This window comes from Arachis hypogaea, chromosome 19 (assembly GCF_003086295.3).
Source record: "Arachis hypogaea cultivar Tifrunner chromosome 19, arahy.Tifrunner.gnm2.J5K5, whole genome shotgun sequence".
Taxonomy (NCBI): Eukaryota; Viridiplantae; Streptophyta; class Magnoliopsida; order Fabales; family Fabaceae; genus Arachis; species Arachis hypogaea.
Window position 1 is genome coordinate 153,188,672 of NC_092054.1, and position 27,794 is coordinate 153,216,465.

General features: G+C 34.4%; 6 protein-coding genes and 1 long non-coding RNA gene across 8 annotated transcripts; 5 read left to right on the plus strand and 2 right to left on the minus strand.

The window, feature by feature from the left end:
* Positions 1-184: 184 nt before the first annotated feature.
* On the minus strand, positions 185-1,752 carry LOC112777175 (photosynthetic NDH subunit of lumenal location 1, chloroplastic). Its single transcript, XM_025821475.3, has 7 exons — positions 1,520-1,752; positions 1,266-1,437; positions 1,109-1,185; positions 885-1,007; positions 726-797; positions 539-635; positions 185-436 (listed from the first exon to the last, which is right to left on the minus strand). The coding sequence occupies exons 1-7, from the start codon at positions 1,571-1,573 to the stop codon at positions 333-335; spliced, it is 699 nt and encodes a 232-aa protein (XP_025677260.1). The 5' UTR covers positions 1,574-1,752; the 3' UTR covers positions 185-332.
* Positions 1,753-2,931: 1,179 nt separating this feature from the next.
* On the plus strand, positions 2,932-4,720 carry LOC112776821 (aquaporin TIP1-3-like). Its single transcript, XM_025821082.3, has 3 exons — positions 2,932-3,064; positions 3,166-3,416; positions 3,940-4,720. Exons 1-3 carry the CDS (start codon positions 2,932-2,934, stop codon positions 4,312-4,314), a joined length of 759 nt encoding a protein of 252 aa, XP_025676867.1. The 3' UTR covers positions 4,315-4,720.
* A 5,276-nt stretch (positions 4,721-9,996) lies between these two features.
* Positions 9,997-11,950, plus strand: LOC112777371 (F-box protein At2g39490). The gene is made up of 3 exons (XM_025821721.2): positions 9,997-11,032; positions 11,272-11,430; positions 11,526-11,950. Exons 1-3 carry the CDS (start codon positions 10,187-10,189, stop codon positions 11,745-11,747), a joined length of 1,227 nt encoding a protein of 408 aa, XP_025677506.1. The 5' UTR covers positions 9,997-10,186; the 3' UTR covers positions 11,748-11,950.
* Positions 11,951-12,711: 761 nt separating this feature from the next.
* On the plus strand, positions 12,712-15,069 carry LOC112776371 (phragmoplastin interacting protein 1). Its single transcript, XM_025820516.3, has 4 exons — positions 12,712-13,387; positions 13,563-13,734; positions 14,018-14,064; positions 14,158-15,069. The coding sequence occupies exons 1-4, from the start codon at positions 12,876-12,878 to the stop codon at positions 14,678-14,680; spliced, it is 1,254 nt and encodes a 417-aa protein (XP_025676301.1). The 5' UTR covers positions 12,712-12,875; the 3' UTR covers positions 14,681-15,069.
* A 5,855-nt stretch (positions 15,070-20,924) lies between these two features.
* Positions 20,925-23,623, minus strand: LOC140181755 (uncharacterized). Of its 2 annotated transcripts, XR_011876920.1 has the most exons (3): positions 23,479-23,623; positions 22,955-23,126; positions 20,925-21,228 (listed from the first exon to the last, which is right to left on the minus strand). It is a non-coding gene; the product is annotated as an uncharacterized lncRNA (long non-coding RNA). The 2 variants fall into 2 exon arrangements; XR_011876919.1 differs by lacking the exon at positions 20,925-21,228 and having other exon boundaries at positions 22,888-23,126.
* Positions 22,963-23,983, plus strand: LOC112775870 (protein SOSEKI 4). The gene is made up of 3 exons (XM_025819768.3): positions 22,963-23,119; positions 23,217-23,286; positions 23,356-23,983. The coding sequence occupies exons 1-3, from the start codon at positions 22,972-22,974 to the stop codon at positions 23,807-23,809; spliced, it is 672 nt and encodes a 223-aa protein (XP_025675553.1). The 5' UTR covers positions 22,963-22,971; the 3' UTR covers positions 23,810-23,983.
* Positions 23,984-24,642: 659 nt separating this feature from the next.
* On the plus strand, positions 24,643-27,301 carry LOC112775869 (protein ALP1-like). Its single transcript, XM_025819767.3, has 2 exons — positions 24,643-24,790; positions 25,952-27,301. Exons 1-2 carry the CDS (start codon positions 24,667-24,669, stop codon positions 26,995-26,997), a joined length of 1,170 nt encoding a protein of 389 aa, XP_025675552.1. The 5' UTR covers positions 24,643-24,666; the 3' UTR covers positions 26,998-27,301.
* The last annotated feature ends 493 nt before the right edge of the window (positions 27,302-27,794 follow it).

Below are 27,794 nucleotides of genomic sequence, written 5' to 3' on the forward strand. Positions count from 1 at the left end.
GAATGCAAATACTCCACATGGAATCTTCATCATTTTCAGTTTTTAAGATTATTTTTCAATTTGGCTGAGAGTAAATTCTTACATATTCAGCAAGACATGGGAGCTTTAAGAAACATTTTTATGATCTACTTTGTACATTTTGTAAATAGACATTTAAGCTATTTAAAGAGAAGTAACACGTATATTTAAGACACATTTGTAAATTGTAAATTCTCGAGAGATCAAAAGAGTTTATATACACATGTAACATATGAATGAGATGAGAAGAAAATTTTGATATAAACTTGATCTGTAGAAAAATTAGAACAGGTGGCGAATTGTGCAATGACATTTCAGATGTCAAGAAGACGAAAGGAGTCCGCCACCACTTTGAGCTGATCTCGATATCTTTTCCATCGCCTCTCATTGGCTCCCACAATTAACGTGTAGTACCTTCCTGCAGAAATCAATGCACCTTATTAGTTAGCAACATGATTGATTGAGTCTATTGTTGCTTTTATGGAACACTGAGATTTTGCTTGTATGGCAGGTTAGTTACCGTTTCCTATAGCAATTGTTGCAAATGAGGCACTTGAGTAATTTGGAGAAGTAAGCACATATTCAAATGAATAGTAATGTTTTCCATCCACCGTTTTCTGCCATTCAGAACTCAAATTATCTTTAATTTCATCATGATCATATATTTAGTTCATTCAGATTAGAGATAAAAATCAGTGAAAGAAAACCTCCTGCATGTCATATATTGTTGGTCTTTGATTTGGTGCTGCATATCTATGTTTGACCAAAAATGATACGACCTGCTTAAATGTACAAATTATTTTTTTGAGCATCAAAATAAAAATAGTCTATAAAGATTTGTAGACAACAATATGCAGCAACATCACCTCTTCCAATGGACCCATATCTCTTATATCTTTCTTCTCAGTTGGTATGAACCTCACCCTCACATTTTGCAACTGTAGATATCTGTCTTTGAATGCAGAATCATGAGCCCTGAAGTCAAATTCCTACAGATTAATGAACAATCATTTATTCATTCACTCTTTGAAAAAGGAAAACATAATCTTTATATCTGTTCCTATTGGATTGGACTATCATGCAAACTTACCTTCCAATCTGAAGGATATACGTAAGAATACCCATCTATATAGTCCACAAAAGCACGATATTTGTCTGGCACTACTTCTGCACAAGGACAAGAATGTAATTTCAAATCTTTGACTATGACTCAAGAATATATGCCTATGGTGCATGAATGAGGGTACCTTCAGCAAGGAGCAATTTTGATGGTTGTAAATTTGCTACCAATGCTCCAATACCTAACAGTAACGGTCTTCTTTTCTGAATAGGCTGTTTCTTACTTTCTACAGTGGAAGTTGTTGTGTCCATTGCACTGCTGGAAGGTATAGTTGCTGCATTTCGAGGGAGATCATTTGACTGAAAACAAATTCAGAATTAAAGACATGATGAGTTGTGGTAATGAAGAAGATGGACTCTGAATGTAATGAAAAAAACAGACCTTGTGGGACAAAAAGGGAGAAACCAAGGTGAAAGAGCAGGAGGAGACTGCCATTTTTTTTTTCTTTTTCTTTGTTTGGTTTAATGGTTTAGAGGCTTCAGTACTGAGATAACGGACACTGTGTTGTGATTAGCTGCTTGTGGCTCATTCTATCTCATTCTCATATCACAATGAAACATGTTTTTTTGTTTATCTTTTTCTTCTACATGTACTGTGTATTTATTTTGTTAAATGTTTATAAAAATGTTGCCTTATGTTTTCATGCTGATTTTATTGGGACTACTCTTTCTAAAGTAATTTGATTAATTTCTTTATAATTTTTTTTTTTTTTGTTTAGACGTTTGCCTTATTGTTTATCAAAAAAATAAATGTGATTAGTTAACATAATAAATGCTTATATTATAATAAATGAAGTTCTATCTTTGTCAAAAAAATAAGTAAATAAATAAATACTTGTATTATAATTAAAAAATTTTAAGTTTAAATTTTAAAATTTGAAAAAAGAATTATAAATATAATAAAAAAATATTTTAAAAATAAAAATTTGTGCAACAAAGTTCTCCCTATTCTCCTATAGATAATTTTGTTCAGTTTTTTTTTTTTTTTTTGGTTTTTTTCGTCATAATAACAATAAAATGTTCACTTCCAACTTTCCAAGTTCCAAGCTAGTGTAGTGACTGGAGTCGTAGGGAGTGTGAATGTGTGATGTAGAGTTGGGCTAGCCCATACTTTTTTGGGCTAATCATTTTTTCTCAAAAAACAAGTGAGCCCAATGTTAGAGGTTCTTCTGGGCCCAGGCCAGTTGGTCTTAATTACGTTGCAGACACCACCCCAAAAAACATGAGAGTTGTCACAAAAGAAAATTAAAAGAAAAACGAAGTTAAGTGCACGAAATTAACTTCTTATGACCATATCCATATCTTTTAATTGACTCTATTTTATAACTAATAGATTTAGTTAGAGTGAAGTCGTCCTTACCTATCACCTATGTAACTTAAAATGCAAACCCTAAATTAATAAAATTTACACGGGATTCATATTGCGACTGAATTAATCCATTGATCGAGTGAATGGAACAACAAATGGACCGAAGGCTTAATTAATAATTATACAGCTATACTATATATTATATGATAATGATTTAGATGCATATATGGAAATCTGAGCCACAAATGTGGCAAAACTGTGGCCAAATGCATGCATGAACATCACACTCTTACCGGGAAACATTAGGACCGTTTCCTTAGCCGTTAATTTTGTTATTTATACAACAAACTAAGATCTCATACACACTTTATGCTCACTCTTATCCAAAACTAATAACTAAAATTCAAGTTAAAACAGAAAAAATTATAAGAAGCGAACAAGTTTGTATCTCTATTATTGGTTTAATTTGCTGATAGTAACCAAGAATGGCAGTGTATAGAATTGCAATTGGATCACCAAGGGAGGCTAGCAGTCCAGCTGCCATTAGAGCAGCATTTGCTGAGTTCTTTTCAATGCTCATTTTTGTTTTTGCTGGCCAAGGCTCTGGCATGGCTTATGGTGACCACTCTACATTATATTAATGTGTTTAATTTAATTACAAACTTATCTTTTTCAGAATTTAATATGTAATAATAAAATATTATTGTTGTGTGTGACAGGCAAGCTTACAATGGGTGGACCCGCAACACCTTCAGGTCTCATAATTGCGTCACTATCCCATGCATTTGCGCTAATGGTGGCGGTTTCTGTTGGTGCAAACATTTCAGGTGGCCATGTCAACCCTGCTGTCACATTCGGTGCCTTCGTTGGAGGAAACATAACCTTCTTGAGAAGCATTCTTTATTGGTTTGCACAGTGTCTTGGTTCTGTTGTTGCTTGCATTCTTCTCAATTTCGCCACCGGTGGAATGGTAAACGTTGCTTCCATTCATCACCTTTAAATATTAGGCCCACGATTCACGTTAAAATAATTTGGAAAAGTATATGGAACTAAAAGGTAATCAGCAAAAAAGTAAACAAAACCGTTTAATTAGAATCACTTTTTGAATAATATGTTTGAAAACTGCTCCTGAGATCACGGAGCACAAACCAAAACCTGATTTTTCATTGAGTTCAAACACATTTTGGCTGATTTTTGGCTGATATGCTTTTGGTTCCCTAGTTGTTCTCAAATAATTTTATGTAAAGATAATAATTGATCTTTAAAAAACACGTATCTAACAATATAATAAAATTAAGTTGGGTTGATTTAGTAATCAGTTTACGAGTTTGCTTAAATAAGTGTCGACATGCAACAACTTATTTGTCAGCGACATTTAATTCGCGATAGATTAGTCAGGATACCAAATCTAACTATATAAGAATAATCTATATTTTAAAACCATGGATTAATTAAGGACTAATTAATATCATAATTTTGTTTATATGGTGCAGGAAATATCAGCTTTCTCTCTATCTAATGGGGTGTCAGTGTGGAATGCATTAATCTTTGAGATAGTGATGACTTTTGGATTGGTATACACAGTTTATGCAACAGCAGTGGATCCAAAGAAGGGTAATGTGGGAATTATAGCCCCAGTAGCAATTGGGCTGATTGTGGGTGCAAATATCTTGGTTGGTGGTGTGTTTGATGGTGCATCAATGAACCCAGCAGTGTCATTTGGGCCAGCTTTGGTTAGCTGGACATGGACCAACCATTGGGTCTATTGGGCCGGCCCATTCATTGGTTCAGCAACTGCTGCCATTCTCTATGATAATATATTCATTGGTGATGATGGTCATCAACCCCTTTCTAATAGTGACTTCTAAACTTTTATTTCATGAATTTAATATAGTGCTTTCTATTCTGGAACAGTTAATAAATTGAATGAAGGTCACAGGATCATGCTTTTTTCTTTTTTTTTTTTTTTGGTAGGAATCAAGATTTTATAGATATGATATAGGAGAGATGTCTAGAATCTATTGTAACTATTTTTCTTGTTGAATGAATGAATGTGTCCTTTTTTCTATATTTTTTTCTCCTGGTATTATTCATTCTGGTGATGTTAGTAATAAAGTCTTCTATTACCATGTGGCAAGAAGAAAAAAGCTAGTATCATGTAACAGATATTAAAAATGTATGATAAACGTATATTTTATGGTTTTCAATCTGAATCAAACAATGAATAATGATAGGTTATATGACAAAACTGTCAAAAACATTTGAATAGCACGCAATGTGGTGGCCATGTGCCTACATGCATGCACAGTGGCATGAGGCTAATAGGTAAAAGATCTACCTATGTTGTATGCTATAATGAAGAGGGAAAATCAAAATAGTGAAAAGATGAAGATTTATTTTCATAAATAATTGAAAATTTATCTAGAAAAATGTATTACTTTATTTTTATTAATTTTTTAAAATAAAATTTTATACTACTCTTCATTCTCTTTACCCAAACACTTCTTTATCATAGAATTATTCAAGATGTATTTGGTTTGTATTTTATTTTCATTTTTTAGTATTTTTTATTTTAAATTTTATGTAAAAATATAATAAATTAAGAAAATATATATTCTATTTAACCTTTTATTTTTATGTTTTTCTTCATAAAACTCTAAAACTAAAAGCACTAAAAATAAAAATACCAACCAAATTCACTCTTTTTTTAAGAGAACAAAAAAGAGAAAAATCACTTGGAAGATATTGTCCAAATCACTTTTACAATTTACCAAAAATTATTGGTTGAGAAATTTTACTGATTTAAGTGATTTATTTGGTTACTGTTATTTGATTTGCATATACTACAAGCTAAGCAGTAAGCACACAAGAATTCAACTATTAAACCAAAAATATGAATGTTCAGTAAAGTCCACAGGAGTTCAGTTGATGTGTCTATATATTTGATACATTTAAGAATATTATGTATTTTTGTATTTAGTATATTTTAGATTAAAAAATAAAAAAATGTGTTAAGATAATGTCGGAATATGGTGAAGCCAAAATTCAGCTTTATTTTTAAAATAAAAATAAATTAATTAAGATAAGAGTATTTAGAATTTTAGATAAAGTTTCAAACATTTTATTGGCATGAGTGACTTCTAGAAATAATATAGGATAAATATTAAAAACTATATATATAATTAATAATTTTCATTTTATATATGTTTGAGCTATTAGTCAAATTCAATTTTTATAAATTGGAAGGTGTGACTCAATTCGACTTGGCTTATTTTTAACCATCAAATGTGTCATCATTTGATTAAATTAAAGTCGTATTGATTCATCAACACGTACGTTTTCAAAGGCATTGATAATACATTAATAAATTGGAAAACAATCTCAAGACAACCTACGTCAAAGAGCAAGAGTTTCAAAACCTTCTTGGGTCATACAATAGAAAAATCAAATACACTTAATCTCACTTTCAACTTTCAGGTGTCTTGGATTGGCAAACTTATTAATTGGAAAAAGATGGGGTGTTATATACTTATATCCCTTAGTTATGGAACGATTTTAAATTCTAAAGTATAGGTCAATTTTTTTTTTAATTTTTCTATATATAAAATTATTTTTAAGATTTAATTTAATTTTAAAATTATTTTTTTATTAAAAAATTAATTTTTATTATTAAATTATTTCCAACTAAAAAATTTATAAAATAAAAAAAAAGGAAAAAAACGGATTAAAGGGGAAAGAGATCACGCCGGGAGGAGGAAGGAGAATGGGAAAGGAAAGGTGGGGAGAAGAAAATCACCTGAGGGGGGAAGGGAGGCCGCCGTCATCGTATTGGGCTCGTCGCTGTCGTTGAGCCGCATCGTCGTCGCCATTGTGAGCTGCTCTGTCATCGCTAGATCCGCCACTGTCGCTGACCGCGAAGAGAGAGAGGAATGCGCGAGCTGAAAGTAGAGGAGGAGTGTTGCCATCATCGCGCCAGCTACCACTGCTGCCGTCTGTTGAAACTCAATATCGTCGCCGAAACTCCTCCGCTGCTTCGCGTCCTCGTCGTTGCTCCTCTTCCTTGCTAGCTCGCCGCTGCTCTTCGTATGTCGTTGTTGCTCCTTGTCGCTCGCCGTTACTCCTCGCCATTGGGTTCCAATTCTATTTCAGATTAAGTTAATTATTCTGCTTCTGTTTATCATTATGCTGCTTCTGTTCTAATTCTGATTTTGTTAATCACACTGTTGTTTCGACTCTGATTTCATCCTAGGTATTGATTCCATTGTTTTTCTGTTTCTATGTTGCTTCTGATTCTATTCCATTCTTCTGCTTCTCTGTTTTGATTTTTTAATATCTTTTAGTTAAAATTATGTTGTTGTGTTCTTCTACTTCTCTGTTTTAATTTTTTGATATCCGTTAGTTGAAATTATGTTGCTGTTGTTGAAATTGTAGTTGATATTCTATCGAAATTCTAGTTGAAGAGGAAGAAAAAGAAGAAGAGATATTGTTGTGATTGAGATGAAGAATTAGGTATTGGGTATTGTTGTGACGGAGAAGAAGAATAGAGTATTTTGGTGAAAAACGAGAAAGATATTTTGGTGCGAAGGACGATTTTAAAATTAAGTTAAATTTTATAGACGATTTTGTATGAAAAAAAAAAGGTTAAGAACGAAAAAAATTTTCGACCTATACCTTAGAAACCAAAATCATACTTAACCCTTTTTAAAATAATATAAAAATAGATATTAAATTTAGCTATTATGTCCATGATAAGATTATTATTAATAAATATTTTAAAATTTTTTTTAATAAATATATTGATCATTTAAAATTTTAAAATTTTTAATGAATTTAATTTTAATACACTAATAATGTAAATATTTTATACAATCGTTTAATTACATTTATTTTTTATAATTATTTATGCAATTAATTTAAAATATAATTATTTTTATATAACCTGACGTTACATAATTAAATGCACGTATACAATTATTTTAAAATTATATTTTTTAATATATATATTTTTTTAATTTATAATATTAACATATATCTTTAAATTAAGTTATTTAATCTCATATATATTAATCTCCAAGAAATATAAACATACAAAAGCGATGCCAAAGTAACAATTTTATAATTTCTTTTATATATCGTGTATCAAGTATGGTTTTTATACGTTGGAAGAAAAAGCTGAAAGCTCCATAAAATAGAGTCTTAATATACATTTAAGCAATTTTACATTTAAGTTCAGCCAAATTATTTAGTTTACTCTACAGAGCTTCATCTTTTTCTTCTTTCATCTCTTTCTTTTGCTACTTTTTCTTTTTCTTCTTCTCTTTTTTCTTAATTTTTTTTATTATCATCATCGCACCACCATCATACCACCACATTCATCTTCTCCTCCTCCTGCTTTTTTTTTTTTTTTAATTTCTTTGATCTCTTTCTTCTTTTTCTTCTTCCTTCTCTATCATCATTATCGTCGTCACCAACATTTTGCTAACATCTTTATTGATTCTGATTCTCTGTGGTGATCGAATGAACTAAAAATATTATCAAAATGAAACTATTGTATAATACCAAATGAATCGAAAATGGTCCATTATATAAATTCGAATTCAGAAACACATGCGTCTCGAATGAACCGAAAATTAGTTCAAAACGACATCATTGTATAATACTAAATGAATCGGAAATTGTCCATTATATAAATTCGAATTCGATGATAACGATTACGACAATGACGATACCTATTAGAAGTAAACAATGACGATAATGATGATGATGATGGAGAAAAAGGATGAAAATGAAGGAGGAGACGAAATTCCAATAGGAGGACGAAGAAGAGGAAGAGGAAGAAGTGTTGTTAGTGACGACGGTAACGAAATTAAAAAATAATAAAAAAGGAGAAGAAAATTGAAAATAGAAGAAGAAGAAGTAACATCCGGAGTGTAGACAAAGAAGAAGAAGCGTGAATTTAAAAGAAGAAGAAGAAGAAGAAACAGCGTAAAAGAAGGAGAAAATAAGAAAAAAAACGCTTAATTCAAATCACTTGGATAAATTTTGATATAAAATTATTTGGATGTGGATAATTATTCCATGAAATATATATATAATAGGTTCTCATACCTATTAAAAAAATAATTATACATTAAAATCAACCATTAAAATTAGTTATTATATATTTTAATATAATTATTGTATAATTTAACTTATATTTAATATTAGTGATTAATTTTAATATATATCTAGGCATCTAGCATAATTAATAAAAAAAGTAGGTTCTCATAAAAAAATTACGCCTACATTAATTAATATTAAGAGCTTCCCCTTCACGGAATGAATGGTGAGTACAAATTAATTAGGGCGGCTCCGCCCGTATTAATTCACCGGAATAATGGGTGTCATTGGATTGACAAACGAAATAAATCCAAGACTTAGGATGGAGCTGGCTTGTGAGCTACCTAGAGCAATTTATTAACAATTCCATAAATTGGGTGAGCATATGAATCGAGTTGATCTTAACTCAAGTTTATATACGAAAGCACCATGTTAACTATATGTCAAATTTAGTAATTAAAATTAACTATTGATATAAAATATATATTAAAATATAAAATATATATTAAAAATAAATTAAAAATATATATTTATATATATAAATATATAATGTTTAATTTTAATGACTAAGTTTAATATATAAATGATATTTTTATATATTAAATAATTGATTTTGAGTACGAATATACTCAAATTATTAATTTATGAGTTTATTCGATTATAGTTATATATTATTTAGTATAAATAGTAATACATATTTATTTTTTTATATTTTTTATTTACTTACATTTTATTATATATATAAAGATAAAATATTTTTTATTTAATTTATATCTAAATCATAATTATTTTATCTATTTTATGATAGATTAAATAATTGATAGATGAAAATAAGATGAATTTAATTAGATTGATTGTTTATGATAAAAAAAGTACAATATATTTTTATATAAGTTTTTTTTAAGTTAGCTTGTGACTTTAATAATTAGACTCGGTTATTAATGAGTCAGATCATAAATCGAACTCAATTTAACTTATACTTGAATTCGGCTCAACTCAATTCAAGACCAAATGTGGCATTATTTGATTAAATTAAAATCGTATTGCTTCATGAACACGTTTTCAAAGGCAGTGACAATATAATGAATATATTAATTAATTGGAAACACACAATCTTAACTCTTAACTTACGTCAAAGAGCAAGAGTTTTAAAACCTTCTTGGGTCGCACAAGAGAAAAATAAAATACACTTAATCTCACTTTCAAGTGACTTGGATTGTTAATTGGAAAAACAGGGGCTGCTATCCCTAGTTATGGAACCCAGGCTATTAAAAGAATATAGAAATATATGTTAATCCATCCAAGAAATATAAACATAAAAAAAAAAAAAAAACAAATGGCGGAATAACAAGTATTATTTTCAAAGTCTCAAACATCAAGTTGAAGTAACTCAATGTAAAAAATGTTGAAAAGTTGATATTTGAAACAAAATAATTCAGCCTCATTAAATTGTTAAATATATTGAATTTAGAAATAACTTGAAAAGGCATACATAGACTTGGTCCAAAAAGTTGAATTCAACAAAATCCAATACCAACAGATATTTAAAAACAAGTAGTACCTAGGCATAGCCGCATAACCGGTTCATTATTAATATCCACAAAAGAGTTTGTTGTGATCTTAAATCAATAGATTCCATCCATGGAAGTTACTACTACTACTACTAGTATAGAGGGTATGTTCAGCACTTTTCCAGATGAAATTCTAGGCAGCATAGTTTCATTTCTGCCAAAAGAATCTGCACTTGAAACCAGTCTCATTTCCAAAAGATGGAGACAACTCTGGAACCAAGTTCTTCTTGCACATGGATCCTTACATGATATTACTGCCGTCCTTGCCAAATTCCTGGCCAATTTTGAGGAGCATGATCCATTGAAGCATCCGAGGAAGCTACACTTTCACTATGTTCATCATCAAGAACAAGAAGAAGATAGTGTTATGTTGGCAACTATTGCAACCAACAGTAAACTCCTTCTTGATTTCTCTGTTTCTGATGATATTAATCACAAAGAACTCGAAGCGCGCTACGATCTTCAGCTTATAATGCCACAAAAACATGTTCCATCATCACCATCATCATCCACTTTCTTGGTGAAAACACTTCATTTGAAATCAGTGAGGGATTTGACAAGTGTGGTAGTTTCTTCTATTGTTTCGAATTTGGAGCACCTTGAGAACTTGGTAATCAGTGATTGCAGTGGATTGAAGTCTTTGTTGATTGAGTCTGAATCCAAGCTTCACAAGTTGAGCATCTTAGATTGCCTGCACCTCAAGTATCTCCATCTAAGAACTTCTAAGCTTAAATCTTTCAGATACCGCGGTCTTCTTCCTCGGATTTGGCCAGAATCACACTTCAACTTGACTCATGCCAAGCTTGATTTCAGGCTAGGTCCAATTAGCAGTGACTTCAGGTCAGAAGATTTCGATGAATCGCTATTAACCATAAAGAATTCCGAAGTTCTTACTCTATGTCAATGGACTTTTGAGGTATTTTCTTTAACTTCTTATCACATCTTGTTTTATGCATTTAGTGTTTGTTTGAACAGTGCTTATTATTATATCGAATAAAAATAGTTGCATCTATTATATAGAATCAGGCATATGGTTCCTGAAAGTATTCAAATTCCTGAGAATCTTATATTATAAAATCATTCTTCTGACCACACGTAAGGCGATGTTAATCAAATAAAACCAACAACTCAATGTCCAAGATGGTTTTGTTGTAGGCACTGATATGGCCATCAATTTCTCCTTCAAGTTGTAACTTCATATTCTACAAATTAAAGGAGTTGTGTTGGATTGGAAGTCATAAGGATGAAAACAGCATCAATGCCTTAGTCTCCTTCTTGAAATTATGCCCTGCCTTGGAGCAACTTTCTTTTAAGGTATGTTAATTAATTGACTAATTAATGAATCATTTCTTAATATTATTGCCTTAATTTTTTTTTGGTAGTATCTCTCATAACTGTTTTGAATACAGATTGATCCTAAGAGCTATTCATATTGGGGTTCAAGAACAAAGTTCTCATGCTTTAAGCAAGCAACTAAGTACAAGGAACTGCAACATCTAAAGCTGATAAGGTTAATGGGATTTACAAATAGAGTGGAGGAAATATCAGTAGCAAAAAGATTAGTTGGACTAGTAGCCATGAGTGGAAAGGTTCCAAAGATAGAGGCATCAGATGGGACTCACATAGAGTAAGGATGATATAGACAAGTCAAGTTTCTAAGGTTGAGATGGTCCATGGTTTTTGTAGAATTGAATTGAATACATGTGATAAGGCTGCAGTTTTGAGCCGTACAATTAAACAGCTTGTAGGTGGCACCACCATATCCCTGTACATGATGTTTTTTCCTGAAAGGAAGTTAATGCTTGAGACAACAATGCTTTTCAGTTTTCACTCATTGAATTGTCTGTTCCAGTGTTTTGTTTCTCCTATTGCCATTCACTATATTTGTAGTAATGTGATAACATGCATAGCTGTTCTTTTGAACAAAGCCAAATTACTTTTTGTAAAGCCGACTTCCTGATCTTACATGTCTACCACTGGCTAAAAAAAACAGTAATAAACAGGTAAATTCTTAAAAGATGATGTGACGAAAATAAGTAATTGTCTAAAGAAATTTATTTTATTTTATTTTATTTATTTATTTATTTATTTTTTTGGCTGAAGAATTTTTTTTGTCGGTTAACTCATGAAGAAATTTATTTGATCTATGATAAAATGGGATAGAGAGTTAAAAAGGGCTGAGCCCAAGACCAAAAAGAAAAGTCTAGACAAAAATATTGACCAGTACTAGATTACTTTTTACACGCAATGGATATGTGCCTTTGCGTAAAATTAATAAATTATGTCACCAAAAAAAAATTAATAAATCAACTTCCATGGGTATCCTTAACTACCTACTAGTGAATCTCATAATAAGGTAGCTGAGATACCAAATTTCATATCTGAGATAATACATAAAATTAAAATTTCATAAGGTTTCCAACATTTCCATGGTTTTCTTTTTTTGGACGGAACATTTCCATAGGGTTACAAGATGTGCTCTTTATCATATTGGGTGTCTCTTTTTCGCTTAATTTTCAACGGCCCAAATTAAGCATCTCCTCGTCCTTAGCAATTTTTGTTTACAAATAAAACCCAAACCAAATAAGAAAAAACATGAAGCCCAAAATTATACGGCGTCGTTTGGGTTAAATTAAACATCGTCTTCCCCAAAACAAGGGAGAAAACCTGGAAAGAGAAGAGAAGAAACCCTTTGTTTCGCGGCGTGAGCGTTGCAAAGGTTGAAGCTTTTCATCTGAGAGAAGAGAAGAGAAGAGAAGATGGTTCTATCAAACAAGAAGCTGAAGCAGAAGCTTAGAGCTGCATTGGCCAAACAGCAAAGCAACTCTGATGTAGTTGGTGTTGATGCCCCTTCTTCTTCTTCTCCTTCTTCTCATTCTCTCAAAACTCTTCTTGACTCTTCTGCCCACAAGCCCGTATTATCCAAGAGAGAGAAACGCCGAAAGCTTCGATCTTTGGAACACCCTCCAGCTGAGGCTTCTCCAAAAGCTGCCCATGAAGTTGAAGGAAGCAACAAGGAAAATGGCTCAGAGGGTTTGGGCAGTAAGAAGAAGAATAAGAAGAGGAAGGTAAAGGATGATGCTGATGTTGCAACTGAAGCTCCCAATGATGCTGAGAAATCGACGAACAAGAAGAAGAAGAAGAAGCAGAAGCAGCAGAAGAAGAAAAAGAAGACCAAAACGGTGGAGCAAAACAATTCCAATCATGAAGGGGAAGTGCCACAAGCTACAGTGTTGAATGAGAGTAGTAATAATACTAATGCTAATAGCAGGTAATATAGCTTTTAATACTTTTATTGTAGAAGGCTAGCTGATAACAATGCAATGGTTGGATTTGTTTTCAGTAATATTGTTGTAGGAGTGTGATTATACGCTGAAACAATTTTGCCCTTTTTTTTCTTTTATTTATTTATTGTTGACTCTTTATCTGTTGGGTGATATTTTCAGTCAAGATGGTTGTGATGATCCTACAAAGGTTTATGTGGGGGGAATTCCCTATTACTCAACCGAGGATGATATTCGAAGTTATTTTGAGAGCTGTGGCACCATAACTGAAGTTGATTGCATGTGTTTTCCTGAGAGTGGCAAGTTTAGAGGGATTGCCATTATTAGTTTTAAGGTCAGTACTAATCACTTAAGCACTCTCCATTTCATTGTGTTTCAAGTTTAATCAACGGATTTTCGTTTGAGCTTCCTTGTATAGTAAGGTTAATTGCAACGGCACTTTACTGATTTTAAGATGCCTATGGCATCCATTTTATCAGAAAGCTAAAGTAGGAGTGCATATTAGTTCTCATTCAATCTGTAGATTTGTCATTTAAAAGTTTATAGTCACTTAACTAACAAACAATTTCAAGAGTTGATCATAACTTGCTATGATTTCTATGCTGTTATTCTTGCAGACAGAAGCAGCAGCAAAACGTGCATTGGCTCTTGATGGAGCTGACATGTTAGTAACTGCCAGTTTTTCTCTTCTAGAAGGATGATTTTACCACTCTTGCCCTTCTCATGTAATGCTCATAAGACTTTTCTTGTATAACAGGGGAGGACTCTTTCTTAAAATCCAGCCATACAAAGCAACTCGAGTCAATAAAATATCAGATTTTGCTCCAAAGATCATGGAAGGATACAATAGAACATATGTTGGGAATTTGTCATGGGATATAACCGAGGAAGAACTCAGAAAATTCTTCTCGAATTGCAACATAGCTTCGCTGCGATTTGGTATGGACAAGGATACTGGAGAATTTCGAGGGTATGCGCATGTGGATTTCAGTGATAGTCAGTCACTAAAAACAGCTCTTACAATGGACCAAAAGTTTTTGTCCGGGAGACCTGTCAGGATAAGTTGCGCAGTTCCTTTGAAGAAGAAACCAACAACGCATACAACCGCTGTGACTACAACTACAACTACAAGTAATGGGGTTGATGGCAAGAAATCAACTTCCACTGTTTCCGCTGTAAGTGGCAAGATAAAGAGGAGGACATGCTATGAGTGTGGCGAAAAAGGACATCTTTCATCAGACTGCCCAAAGAAACAAACTACGGATCCAGCTTCAACCTGAAGGATGCTGTAAACCCGACATGTAGTTCTTCTTTACTTGTTTCTTCTAGTGAACAGTTTGGTTGCTTTTGTTGTTCTTTATAATTTTTTTATTTTTAATCTAAAAGAAATATAGGGCAGCTCTATAATTAAACAAGTTAGCAGTTTCCTCCATTGGGCATCAATTTTTTCCCTCTAAAATGAGAAAGCTCTTTGTCTTTCATATGAACAGCCAAAAGAATGTGAAAAATAGCAAAGAAGTTCCGAAATCATTAGTGAAGAATGTCCTTTGATGTGGTAGCAGATAGTAGTAGAGTAGTAATAATAGTGGTATGTGATTTTCTTAAGAATCAGGCATTTATGTAAGTCTTTGTTTTTGTTATACCTTAACTTGGTGGTATTCGGTTACAAGTCATGAGTAATTTCTTAACTTGAAAAGAAAATCCTCACAATAACAGTCATGGCAACTGCTGGGACGCCAAAGCATCATCACAGATTTACAGTATGTTCGTTTCATGGTTGTGCCTTGGACCCAAATCCCAATACTGTTTTTTTCATGGATTCCTCCTTATAGCACCCCTGCCATTTTTTTTTCCTTCCCGTCATGATTGGATATCAAGAAGATAGACGAAACTTAATTATTATATCAATGTACAATTTCCTGATATTATATGTTGGTATTACCTTTCATGATGCTTTTCTTAAGTGCTTGTGTTTGGAAGCTTATTAAAGCAAAATTTGATATCACCCTTCAGTGTTTCTACTTTCTTTCTTAAATTAGACACTGCCATTTTCTTTACTTTTGATAGGTTCATGAAATAGGAACAATAAATTTTCTCTACCATCATTACGGTTGCAGATTACTGATGTCTTAACAAATCTCTGATAACGACAAATGCTTCAATAAGAGAGCTTGGTACTAAATTCCTTAAGCTACATGCTTCGCTTTTATATTTTTCCACAATAATAATAAAGCAAAATCTGTTAAATAATTTGATAGGTTTAACTAAATTATAATTTAATAATTTTTAATTATTAATTTCACATAAAAATAATGACTAAAACCCCAAAGTGGTCCCTGAGATTGGGCGAGTTACCCATACTTGTCCCTGACTTTCAAAATTCACTAAAAGCATCCCTGACATTTTGCTCCGGGACCCATAGTTGCCCTTCAACCCTTTCCGGCGCCAAGTCAGCAAACGGAGGGGTGATCTGGCACCACCAATGCCACGCTGGAGCCAAGCGAAACGACGCAGTATCGATTTGGCGCCCAATGAAGAAGTAAACGACGTCGTTCATAAGCTCCATCCCTTGAAAACGGTTTGCCTTCAGTCCCATATTTGTTTGAACACTCTCACACTTCTTCTCCTCTCCTCCACGCTCAGTCTTCGTCATTCTCCCATCAATGGCAGCGACCTAGCTTCGTCTTCCCCATCTCCTCTATTGTCACACGTCATTTGAAGAGTTTGGTGTTCCTTAGTCAAGTGGTTTCTCTGTCTTCTGCGTTGTTGAAGGTATGTGTTGGTTGAAATAATTTTTGAATTTATTTCATGAATCAAATTATGATGAAGGTGTATGATTGTCTTGTTACTGTGTTGGGTTGTCCTAGAGTTTCATGGCTGCATTACCTTAAAGGATTGTGTTTAAGAATTTTTGTTAGGGCAAAGGGTTTGATGTGTATATGCTCTGTTTTTTGGCAATAAAACAGAGATTTTTTCAATAGTGGGTTAATGCATGGTGGTGACTGTGATATTAATGTATAGGGATTTTAATCGATGTTGAAGTCGTGTAATATGATGGTGTGAGTTTTAATGGTTTTGCTTTGTTGGTGCAGATGGATGTGTTGTTGGATATAATGTTTTATCATGGAGGAAACTTTGAGAAAGATGATGAAGGAAAACTGAGATATACCCCTGATAACTTAACCTGCCTAGGTGATCTGGATGAGGATACCTTGGACATTTTCTTCATAAGGAATTATTACAAGGAGTTAGGCTATGACAAGATCCTTCATTGTTGGTGGCTAGTTCCCGGGAGGACGTTAGAAACTGGATTAAGGAATCTAAACAGTGACAATGAGCTTAGAGAGATGTGTTTCCTTGCTCACAAGAATAATGGATTGGTGGATGTGTATTTTGAACATGGGGTGTCATCTCCAGATTATTTACAAGATGAGGAGGAAAAGGCTGGCATGGATGCAAAAGAAGAAGGTGCCATGGTCACTCCTAATGACAAAGTGAGGAATCCCAACAGTGAATCCCCCCAAGACAAGGCAACGCCTGTCAACACCATTGACATCCCGAACCCTCAAATTAATCCGACTCCTCCTAGTAATCCAACACCTCTAACTATGCCAGAATCTGTCACGAATCCAAAACCTCCAAGTCAGGAGAAGCCTCTTCCCAATCCAAATGATCAATCACAGGCAAAGCCTGCTACTTATCAAAAGCCAAAACCTCCCACTAATCCACAGCCGAAGCCTCCTACTAATCAATTTGCAAAGCCTCCTACTAATCCACAGCCAAAGCCTCCTACACATCAAAAGCCAAAGCCTCCTACTACTTCAAAGTCGAAGCCTCCTACCAAGCCAATTCTCCCCAAAAGTGTGCCAACTGCAACATCTAACTCCACACTAAAATCCACCTTGAAGAAGAAAACGACAACAACCACCCCTAATTTTAGGCCTTGTACGAGGAGTGTTGCTAAGGGAAAGGCGGTGTTGCAAGCAGGACAGGAGGGAGGTGATGCACTATGGTCTGATTCATATGATAGTGACGAAGATAGTTTGTATGAGCCAAGGATCGAAGATAGTTCTTCGTCTGATGATGATGATTATGATAATGATGTTTGTAAGGCTAAGACTATTAAGGAAGACATCAATTTTAAACATTCTCCTGCTGCTGCGTTTGCTAAGGATAAAGAGCAAGTTATGAGTGAGGATGATGCATTTGTTGAGGAGGTCTCAGATGGGGATGTGGACCTAGGCTTTGTGGGTGGAACAGGGGATGATGCATATAATGCATATGATCCAGGGGCTGACTCAGACGGGGCAAATTCATGGCATTCTGAAGAAATGAAAACTCCCCCCAATTCAGAGGATGAGGGGGCAGATGAGGAGTCCGAAGATTTTTGTCCTGTGTTCAGAGAAGGTATAAGGTTTGGAGAACTGCAAATGGAAGTTGGCATGAAATTCAACACAAAATGGGACTTTAAGGAGGCTGTAAGGGAGTTCACAATCCAAGAGGGTAGACGGATTAGGTTCAGGAAAAATGACAACGTGAGGATGAGGGCTACATGTCAGGTGAAAGGATGTCCATGGGTGGTGTATGCATCAAGGGATCATGAAGATACTTGTTGGCAAATAAAGACATTCCTTAATGATCACACATGCCCAAGGGAAGATAAGAACAGGGCAGCTAACAGAAATTGGGTGGCGAGTAAACTAGTCAAGAAGGTTAGGAAGTACCCCAATTTTAAGCATTGTGATGCAGCCACTTACTTCAAGTCAAGGTTTGACTTGACCTTGAACAAGAACTCAATATCAAGGGCCCTCTTTGATGCACGTAATGCTGTGTTTGGGGATGAAAAGGAACAATACAAAAAGCTGAGGGATTATGGTCTTACACTTCTCAAGACTAACCCTGGATCAACAGTTGAAATTTGTTGCACTCCCCAACCTGAGTTTGATCCAGTATTTGATAAAATGTATGTGTGCTTGAGTGGTTGCAAGAGTGGTTTCAAAGCCGGATGCCGACCGTTGATTGGACTGGACGGTGCTTTCTTGAAAACTCAATTTGGTGGACAAATTCTATCGACAGTGGGTCAGGATGCTAATCACCATATCTACATCATAGCGTGGGCAATTGTTGGAGTAGAAAACAAAGAGAATTGGAAGTGGTTTCTTGAGTTGCTACACCAGGACCTTGGAGACTATAGGCAAAATGGGTGGTGCTTTATCTCTGACATGCAGAAGGTATTCTCTAACTCATGAGTATCTTAGAAAATAGTGGAATGTTAGTCATGAGTGGATATGAAAATTGCCCTCTTTGTTATATGTTTACTAGAAAATTGCATGGTTTGTTATATGAAAATATAAGGGAATTGTATGGATTGTGTATATTATTAGTTATGAGTAGAGATGAAAACTGTCTGCTGTTTATATGCTGAACTTTAATAATGAGGATGAGCCCCGATAGATATGATGGACTTATATCAGTATCGTTTCTCAAAAACAGGGACTATTATGTGTAAATTGATAAAAGTCAGGGACTATTATGTATAAATTGTTATAAGTCAGGGACTGTTATGGTGAGCGTCAATGAAAGTCATGCTCTATTATGGTGATATGGTATGTGGTTTTGTACACAGGGTTTGTTGCCGGCAATGGAAGAGGTGATGCCCCGTGTTCATCACCGCTTTTGTGTTTGGCACTTGTGGCAGAATTTTAACAAGCAATGGAAGGATTTACAACTAAGATCCTTGCTGTGGGAGTGTGCACGAGCCACCACGTATGAAGAGTTCAGAGATAATATGAACAAGATCAAGATTATCAACGAGGATGCATGGGCGTATCTATCAAAGTGGGGAGGAGAACACTGGACCAGGAGTCAATTCAGTCACAGGCCTAAATTGGATAGCATATGTAATAATGCGTGCGAGGTATTCAACTCAAAAATTAAAGAGGCCATGGCCAAGCCAATCATTACTTTGCTTGAAGGTGTGAGAATGTTTGTCATGAGAACAATAGCTAAGAACAAGGTAAAATTAGCTAATCATGTGGGTAAGTTACCGCCAGTAATTCACAGTCGTCTGGAAAAAGTGAGAAAAGAGTCAAAACATTGGCACCCAATATGGACAGGTGATACTGGTTATGAGAAATTTGAGGTACACGGTTACCCAGCCAACCATGTTGTTGATCTAGAAAAACACCTATGCACATGTCAATTTTGGATGCTGACAGGTGGATTTTATTTTGTCCAATGTAACATTCATTCATATATTACTACCTAACACTAAGTACTAAATTGATTCATTCCTGTTTCGGATGTAGGAATACCCTGTGTGCATGCATGTGCTGCACTAGCTAGGGTGAACAAGAATCCAGAGGATTTTTGCCACAAACTAGTTACTATGGACTCATATAGGGAGACATATCAGCATCATATTAATCCCATTCCTGGGCAGACTTTCTGGGAGGTTTCAGAATCTCTTAAGCCCCAACCTCCAAAGATTAAGAGGGGTCCAGGTAAGTTACAACAAAAAAGGCGGATAGGCACAGATGAAGCTAAGGGTGGCTCGAAGAAATCCAAACCCACTTCCACCAAGGACAACACAAACCTAAAGAGGCAGCTTGCACCATTCACATGCAGCTACTGTGGGGAAAAAGGACACATAAAGAGGGGTTGTAAAAAGAAAAAACTAGCAGATGCTGCTACAAAAGCCAAAGCTGCTGCTGCTGCACAAGCAAAAGCTGCTGCTAAGAATACAACTAGAGCTGAAAATAATGTTGTTGAAGATGGTCAGAATGCTGCTGAACCTGACCTCAATGCTGAACCTGATCCGAATGCCACTGATGATGCCAATGTTGGTAAAGATGCTCCGGCTGATGATGATGACACTAATGTCCAACCAGTTGAAGTTGACCTTTCTCAACCAATTTACTCTGAACCAGAGGAGTCTCAGCAGGTAATCAACTTATTTTTCATCTAATGACAACTTGTAAATTGTTTAGTGTTATGTAATTATAACCACACCATCTGATATACTACAATTCTTGTAGGCTACTGAAGTTTGTACCATCACTAAGTCAAGACCGGATAAGCTCCCACCAAAGAGAAAGTCATCTGTCTCACCAACTTCTGCCCATGAGCCAGTGAATCCCATGCAAGGTGCTAGCTCAGGAACAGCTGCAAGACTTGGCAGTATCCTCAAGTTCATTCCCACTCCAGGATTCAAGGCACCAAGGAAGAAAAATTGAAGACTCTTGCTTGTTGTATTGGGATGTATTTTGTATAAGACAATTTCAAAGTAATTTTGTATAGCAATGCCATGCTTGTTTGGTTAGGATTACTTTGTTACCAGACATATGCTTATGTTTATTTTGTTACCAGCACCTTCTTATGGCTTTGTAAGGCAGTCAAAACTTATGAATCATGACTTTGTTATGTTAAAATGATTAATATATTTTGCTATTGCTATATATCCAGATTTTCTTTAGTGGTACAAAAATAGTTAGTATCTCCAACAGGTTGGCTAACACAGTTACATGTTGAACAAGTTTTTTTCATTCATGCAAATATTACACATATGAACTCAATCGCATCATTACTCAACATTGAGATCAAAGTTTGCAAAATACCACTAGTAAGAACAACAACATTACAGAAACAACCACAAACAATAATTTGATCATAAGCTTTTGACTCCTAACATCCGATTCTAATTTTCCAGCCTCCAACCTTCTGTCATCTTCTGCTCTTCATTATAGTTAAGACTTTCTGATTTTGCAGGGACAGCCTCTTGCCCAGCATCTGCCCAAACAAACAAACCACACCATCTTTTACCAATTGTCTGCAGTCAACGAATGTTTCAATAACCAAATTAGAAGTTGGAGAAGGAATGAAAAATCAGGAAAAATCAACAATTACAGCTAACATTATAATTTGGACATCCAAAAAAGGGCTTATTTGGGTTGGAATGTGTCCCAGACCACCGGAGCACAGGTCGGCAGCCGCAACCACACCATTCTGGTACACGCGTAGCCCTACTACGATTTTGGGTCTTCGCCCTGTATCCATTGCTTGTTGACCGTATCGAGCTCCCACTGGCTTGCCCTTCACCTCCAAACATTGCTTCAGAGCTTCAATGGTGGTCCAGAATTATATTACGAAGGAGAGAAGAAGAGATACTAGTTATAATAATGATTCTTAGGTTTTAGGGTTTTATTGGGACCAGGGACCACATTGGGTACAAAATTCAGATTTGCCACATCAGCTAGCCGTTGCTGGCTCCAGCGTGGCATTGGTGGTGCCAGATCACCCCTCCGTTTGCTGACTTGGCGTCGGAAAGGGTTGAAGGGCAACTATGGGTCCCGGAGCAAAATGTCAGGGATGCTTTTAGTGAATTTTGAAAGTCAGAGACAAGTATGGGTAACTCGCCCAATCTCAGGGACCACTTTGGGGTTTTAATCAAAAATAATTATATATGAGTTTTCACTTAATAATAATGCTTAAATGAATTTTTTGCTTTATCTATGTGCCCCGTTGAAGAATACTAGATAGGGCATGCCATGAGTGTGAGGAAAAACACCGTAGCTTCAAGTACAAGTTAAATTTCGGTTTGATAAAATGTTTATTTTTTAGAAATTTATAAAAATTAACTTTTGAAATACAGCTTTCCAAAAATTATTTATATATTTGATAAATTAAATTAAAAATAATTTTTAATAAGTTTAAACAACAATAATTATATTTAGTAAAATAATTTTTAAAATTTAAAAATAATATAATAGATAGAATTGTAAAAGTTAAATTTAAAAATTAATTAATGTATAAGATTGTATTAAATTTTTAAATTTTAAGTAATATATTTTTAAAAAATTGCAATCATAAATAGTCTTTTTAATTTACCAAACGTAAAATGTGAAGCTTAAAAGCACATTTCCAAAAAATGTTACCAAACTAAGTCTATATCTTGATTCACCCTAGTTAACATATTCACACAAATTTTTGTTTTTTTCATTTCTTATCTATCGCATTTAGTATTTAGTATAAAAATGAGAGAGACCAAATGTAGAAAAAATCACGGTTGATGTAGTCAAGTAGTAGTTGTTGGGAGGGATTTGTTGAGGAATGTGAAAGAACAGCCACCCTGTCTTCAAGCAAGAATATTAAAAAGTAATCACAGAGATACACACACAATTTTAGTTTGTGATTAATCATTATCATCTAATACTCTGTGTCTTGTGATATGTATTTTGTTATCTCAATAAAGAGTAAACATATAAGGTAGGTATGTTGGTCAATAGTGAGTACTAGTTTCCGCAGAATATGGTAATTGATTGGTTCCCTCCCTGATTGCAATTGTGAAGGTTTCACGGGAATAATTTTGACTTTCTATGAGCAACCTAATGAGAATTTTGTCCTCACTTTCACTTTGGTCGTCCGTGACCTAAGATTGGGACTCAGAGGGACATTTGCTATGTTTGTTACTTAGTATCAAGGCATAATATATATACATAATGCAGGAATTGGCTTATAAATCAATAATAATAGTATAATACGTTACATTACATTACCCTGTGCTTGCTTTCTGATGCTAGAAAGAATGGAAATGGTGGTTGAAGGCGAAGCAAGGATGAGAGCCGCAGTAGTAGTATACTATCTCTCCCGAAATGGCCAGCTGGAGCATCCACATCTCATGGAGGTTCCATTCTCTTCTTCTACACTCTTGTCTCTCAAAGGTACTAACTAACAACAAATTAAACAAAATCATTTAGCTAACCATGATAAATTAAAACGCATGCATTTCATAATTATTAGTTGTGACGTGATCATCAGATGTGCTAAACAGATTGACTTATCTCCGTGGAGAAGGAATGCGCAACATGTATTCTTGGTCCTCAAAAAGGTACTATTTAATTTCTTCCTAGAAAGCTACCAAAATTGCATCCAAAGTAACTGTAGTTAACATGTGCAGGAGTTACAGAAACGGATTTGTGTGGCAAGATTTGACAGAGAACGATTTCATTTACCCGACTAACGGCCACGATGAGTATGTTCTCAAAGGAACGCTACTCATTCAACCTTCTCACAGTCTCACCTCTTTTGACGACACGTTAAGCTCCGATGCCGATCATGCAGACTCGTCGTCTTCATCCACCACCGCCGTCAAGGTTTACAAGGCAAACGCATGCACCAATGCTGCTAATGCTTCCACTCAGACCGACAACAAGAACCAACTTGATGCGGTGAGTGATAATAATGACGGAATTTCAATTTCAATTTCTTGTTCTGGATCTGGATCTGGATCTGGTGATATAAGAAACCAGAAGACGGAGATTGATCGACCAAGCGGGAGGATGAAGGCTTCTGCTTCTGCACTTATGCATTTCATCAGGTGTCGATCTTCTTCAATGGATTATGCCAATTAAGGCCCAACTCACACACCTTCTCAAGGCCCAACTCATACTCTTATGTTATGCCCAATTACAAATGTAACGTAACCGTCTCTGATGTGATGCCCTCTAAGGTGTGTTTATTCAATTATTACATCACCAAAGCAAAAACCTTATATTATACAAGGCCACCTTCACATTCACGAATCACATGTTCAATCTCAACCTCTTATTCTGCTTCTATTCTATTCGTAGCTTTACTATAACTACTAAAAATCGATCATTTTATATTAGGAGAACTTATCTTGATAGAGTCTAGAAAAGAAACTAAAATTCAATACTTGGTCATAAAAATAATTTTATATTATTAGTCAATTACACATATAAATTTGTAGTGTTAACACAGAAAACAAATTTTCTCCTTTGGGAGTAGACTTTCCTTTTTGAAACAAAAAAAAAAAAAAGAAAGAATAAATAAAGTGGTGTAAATAAGATTAATTGTAAGACCAGAAAAGAGGAAATGCTGAATTGTTCTTGTCCCTAAACCATAATGTGGAGTGGTTTGACTTACCTTCCACGTTTTTATTTTTATTTTTATTTTTATTGAGCACTAAATAATAACACCCTATTTTTCTTGATTATGAATTTATGATTCCCTTCTTCACCACCATTACATTATTATTATTCCGCGTCGCTCACGTATTATTTTCATTCTTTCTTTTCACCCTCTGCATAGCTTCATTCATCAGATGATTTTTTTTCCCTTCTTGATCAATGACCTCTTCTTCTCCTTGACTTGTCTTTTCTCAGTAACACCCGTTTGATTCTCTTATCCTTTCTTTCCATTATTGTTGTTGGGTTGTTACTGTTGGAACTGCTTTGTGTTTTGAATAATGGGTTCCATAAGAGGAATCAAGAAGAGGAAGAAGGCTGACAACAACAACAACGATGCCCCATTCCACTCCCAACTTCAACGCCCCTCCGATTGGTGGCACCTCTTCTCCCGCAGAATTTCAGGTCCCTATCTATCTCTTCTTCCTCTTTTTCAACCACCAATCTTCTTTAATTCTCTTAAACTACTACTCTCTCATTATTATTCTATACTATCACGCTAATTTTAGCTTTACTTTACTTATTCATATCGTATCCTAAACATGTTACTACTATTACTATTGCCGATAAAATGTAACCTTTCTTGTATTGTTCTTCAATAACTAAATAATACAAGCTCCTATTTTTTTATGTTATCACTTCCACTATTTCAGATTCTGTTTCTCCGAAATTTGAACTACATTTGTGGGATCCCAGTTGCCATCAGCATTATTGTTCTTCTTCTCCTTAGTTGTTATAAATAATTTGCAGTTATTTGCCATGTTCGCAGTGATTTTGCTAGGTGTCTCTTTTCTCCAATTATGCATACAATACAGGTTATGGGATTTCAAAGTTATACTTAAATTTAACAGCTTTTGACCAGAGTCATACATTCTAGATACTAGCTACTTACTTAAACTACTAGCTTATTTAATTGATTATAGAAGATAATTTAAAAAAAAAAAGTATATAGGTTATAGAGAAGCTGCTTGGTTGGATATGATAATATGCTTTTCATATCCTAAACCTCTTGGAGAAAATCAAAATCCTTCTACCTATAAGGGATAAATGGGAATGTAGAATGATGTCATTATGATTAAAATGCACTATTACTAATTAAAAAAAAAAAAAAACTTCTGAATATGGTTAACAGCACAAGATGTTTTGGAAGAAGAGTTATATCTTAAATGCAAAGAGATGAACCCTTTTTCAGGTTATCACCTTCATTCACTACTATCCTGATCCTCTTAAGCAAAATTCTGTCACAGAAAACTGAGGAGCTATTATTTGCTTGCACATATACTCTGATATTTATGGTTTCAACCCTGACTCACTTATTATCTTTTAGAGAAACTGATGTTAACCGTCTGTTTATAAAGAACATGAAAATTTGCTTCAATTTGGTTATCCTTGTGTTTATATATAGTAAAATCAAATCTGATAGTGCTTCTTCTGGCTTGTGGACTATCTCCTGCTTGTGTTGAAAAGCTGCTGCACAGTGCTAAACTTTCTTAGTCATTTAATGTAATATTATTTTAGTTGCGAAAACTGATTGTTATGCTTATGCTTCAACCTTTCTAATTTTAGGACCTTTATCACAATTTAAGGATTTAGACAAATTTGAATCTGTTTTCAAGATCTCAAGAAAGACATTCAATTATATATGTTCTCTTGTGGAAGAAGATATGCTGGCTAGATCATCAAATTGCACTGATTTAAAGGGCATACATTTGTCTTTGAATGACCAAGTAGCCATTGCTCTTAGGAGGCTTAGTTCTGGTGAGTCATTGCAAGCCGTTGGCGACTCGTTTGGGCTGAACCAGTCAACTGTTTCCCAGGTAACTTGGCGGTTTGTGGAAGCAATGGAAGAGAGAGGGCTACACCATCTTAGTTGGCCATCAACTGAAATCGAAATGGAAGAGATAAAGGCTCGATTTGAGAGCATACGAGGCCTTTCCAATTGTTGCGGCGCAGTTGACACCACACACATACTGATGACTTTGCCTGCCACAGATTCGGTGACCAATGTGTGGGTTGATCATGAGAAGAACTGTAGCATGATCTTGCAAGCCATTGTGGATCCGAATTTGAGATTTCGCGACATAGTTACCGGTTGGCCTGGTAGTCTGAGTGATGATCACGTGCTTCGAAGCTCTGCTTTCTTCAAACTTGCTGAAGAAGGAAAGAGGTTGAATGGAAAAAAGAAAATGCTCGAAGGAACAATGCTAAGGGAATACATAATTGGAGATACAGGATTTCCCCTTGTGCCATGGCTTCTTACACCTTACAAAGGCAAAGGCCTGTCGGATGTTCAGGTCGAGTTTAACAGACGGGTCGTCGCAACTCAAATGATAGCGAAAAGGGCATTGGCTAGGCTGAAGGAGATGTGGAAGATAATCCAAGGTGTGATGTGGAAGCCTGATAAGCACAAGTTACCAAGAATTATTCTTGTTTGCTGCATATTGCATAACATTGTTATTGATATGGAAGATGAAGTACTGCATGGCATGCCATTGTGCCATCAGCATGATTCCGGATATAAAGACCAAATTTGTGAATCTGCCGACAATTCTGCAGCTTCAAAAATCAGAGACAAGTTTTCTTCCTACTTATCAAGAAAAATGCCAAATTGAAAACATCATTTTTCCTGTGGTTGTTACAAATTACAATATATACTTATAGCTATATAAAACACCCTTTTACTCTCCCCTTCATGTTGGTTCACAATAAACTTTGACACCAACAAATTTTAGTTGCCTCAATTGTGAGTAGAAGAACGTAAATTCTGCTTTTAGTTGCTTGCTAGTGAATTATGTCTTAGATTATTCTATTTTCTTACTTTTTTTCTTTTCATTATTTCTCATATGGTACAATGTTATCTATATTTAGTATATTTTTGGGTAATAGAAAGGTTATGCAATTATTGGAGAGAGGAAATTTAGTGTATTTTTCACTGTGCTTAATTTTTAGTGAGGAAAAAAATATTTATATATGATGATAGGTTGAGAAGATTTAACGATCACATTATTTGTACCTATTTTATATTGAATTTTACATTTTGAAAATAATTAAATATTTACTTCTCCCACTATTGTAGTTAACCAGTCATTGCACTTGATTCCTTCATAAATGAAAAACCAATCTAAAAATACTTATTCATGTAAAATTATATAGAATAAAAAAAAAAAAGATGTCAATGAAGAGTCTATATTGTTTGTTCTGATATCAATCAGACGCGACAATTTAAATCTAATACTTTAACGTTTAAACTTCATTTAAAAAAGGACATGATTTAAAATATGAAAAAAAAAACATTTGGATATATTGCTAGAATAATAAAATTTTTTAATTGGAAAACATTTCATGCTTTAATTTCTGTGTATTACATAATATGATTATGCACTTGTTTTAATTTTATTAAGTTGATAGA

Excerpts from the sequence above, each read along its gene's own strand:
- LOC112775869 (XM_025819767.3), top strand. The coding sequence starts at position 24,667 with ATGGGTTCCATAAGAGGAATCAAGAAGAGGAAGAAGGCTGACAACAAC. Across the intron at positions 24,791-25,951 it reads CTTCTCCCGCAGAATTTCAG|GACCTTTATCACAATTTAAG; the intron begins GTCCCTATCTAT and ends TTCTAATTTTAG.
- LOC112775870 (XM_025819768.3), top strand. The coding sequence starts at position 22,972 with ATGCTAGAAAGAATGGAAATGGTGGTTGAAGGCGAAGCAAGGATGAGA. Across the intron at positions 23,120-23,216 it reads TACACTCTTGTCTCTCAAAG|ATGTGCTAAACAGATTGACT; the intron begins GTACTAACTAAC and ends CGTGATCATCAG. Across the intron at positions 23,287-23,355 it reads TATTCTTGGTCCTCAAAAAG|GAGTTACAGAAACGGATTTG; the intron begins GTACTATTTAAT and ends TAACATGTGCAG.
- LOC112777175 (XM_025821475.3), bottom strand. The coding sequence starts at position 1,573 with ATGGCAGTCTCCTCCTGCTCTTTCACCTTGGTTTCTCCCTTTTTGTCC. Across the intron at positions 1,438-1,519 it reads CTCCCTTTTTGTCCCACAAG|TCAAATGATCTCCCTCGAAA; the intron begins GTCTGTTTTTTT and ends ATTTGTTTTCAG. Across the intron at positions 437-538 it reads AACAATTGCTATAGGAAACG|GAAGGTACTACACGTTAATT; the intron begins GTAACTAACCTG and ends TGATTTCTGCAG.
- LOC112776371 (XM_025820516.3), top strand. The coding sequence starts at position 12,876 with ATGGTTCTATCAAACAAGAAGCTGAAGCAGAAGCTTAGAGCTGCATTG. Across the intron at positions 13,388-13,562 it reads AATACTAATGCTAATAGCAG|TCAAGATGGTTGTGATGATC; the intron begins GTAATATAGCTT and ends TGATATTTTCAG. Across the intron at positions 13,735-14,017 it reads TTGCCATTATTAGTTTTAAG|ACAGAAGCAGCAGCAAAACG; the intron begins GTCAGTACTAAT and ends TTATTCTTGCAG.
- LOC112777371 (XM_025821721.2), top strand. The coding sequence starts at position 10,187 with ATGGAAGTTACTACTACTACTACTAGTATAGAGGGTATGTTCAGCACT. Across the intron at positions 11,033-11,271 it reads TATGTCAATGGACTTTTGAG|GCACTGATATGGCCATCAAT; the intron begins GTATTTTCTTTA and ends GTTTTGTTGTAG. Across the intron at positions 11,431-11,525 it reads TGGAGCAACTTTCTTTTAAG|ATTGATCCTAAGAGCTATTC; the intron begins GTATGTTAATTA and ends TTTTGAATACAG.
- LOC112776821 (XM_025821082.3), top strand. The coding sequence starts at position 2,932 with ATGGCAGTGTATAGAATTGCAATTGGATCACCAAGGGAGGCTAGCAGT. Across the intron at positions 3,065-3,165 it reads AGGCTCTGGCATGGCTTATG|GCAAGCTTACAATGGGTGGA; the intron begins GTGACCACTCTA and ends TGTGTGTGACAG. Across the intron at positions 3,417-3,939 it reads ATTTCGCCACCGGTGGAATG|GAAATATCAGCTTTCTCTCT; the intron begins GTAAACGTTGCT and ends TATATGGTGCAG.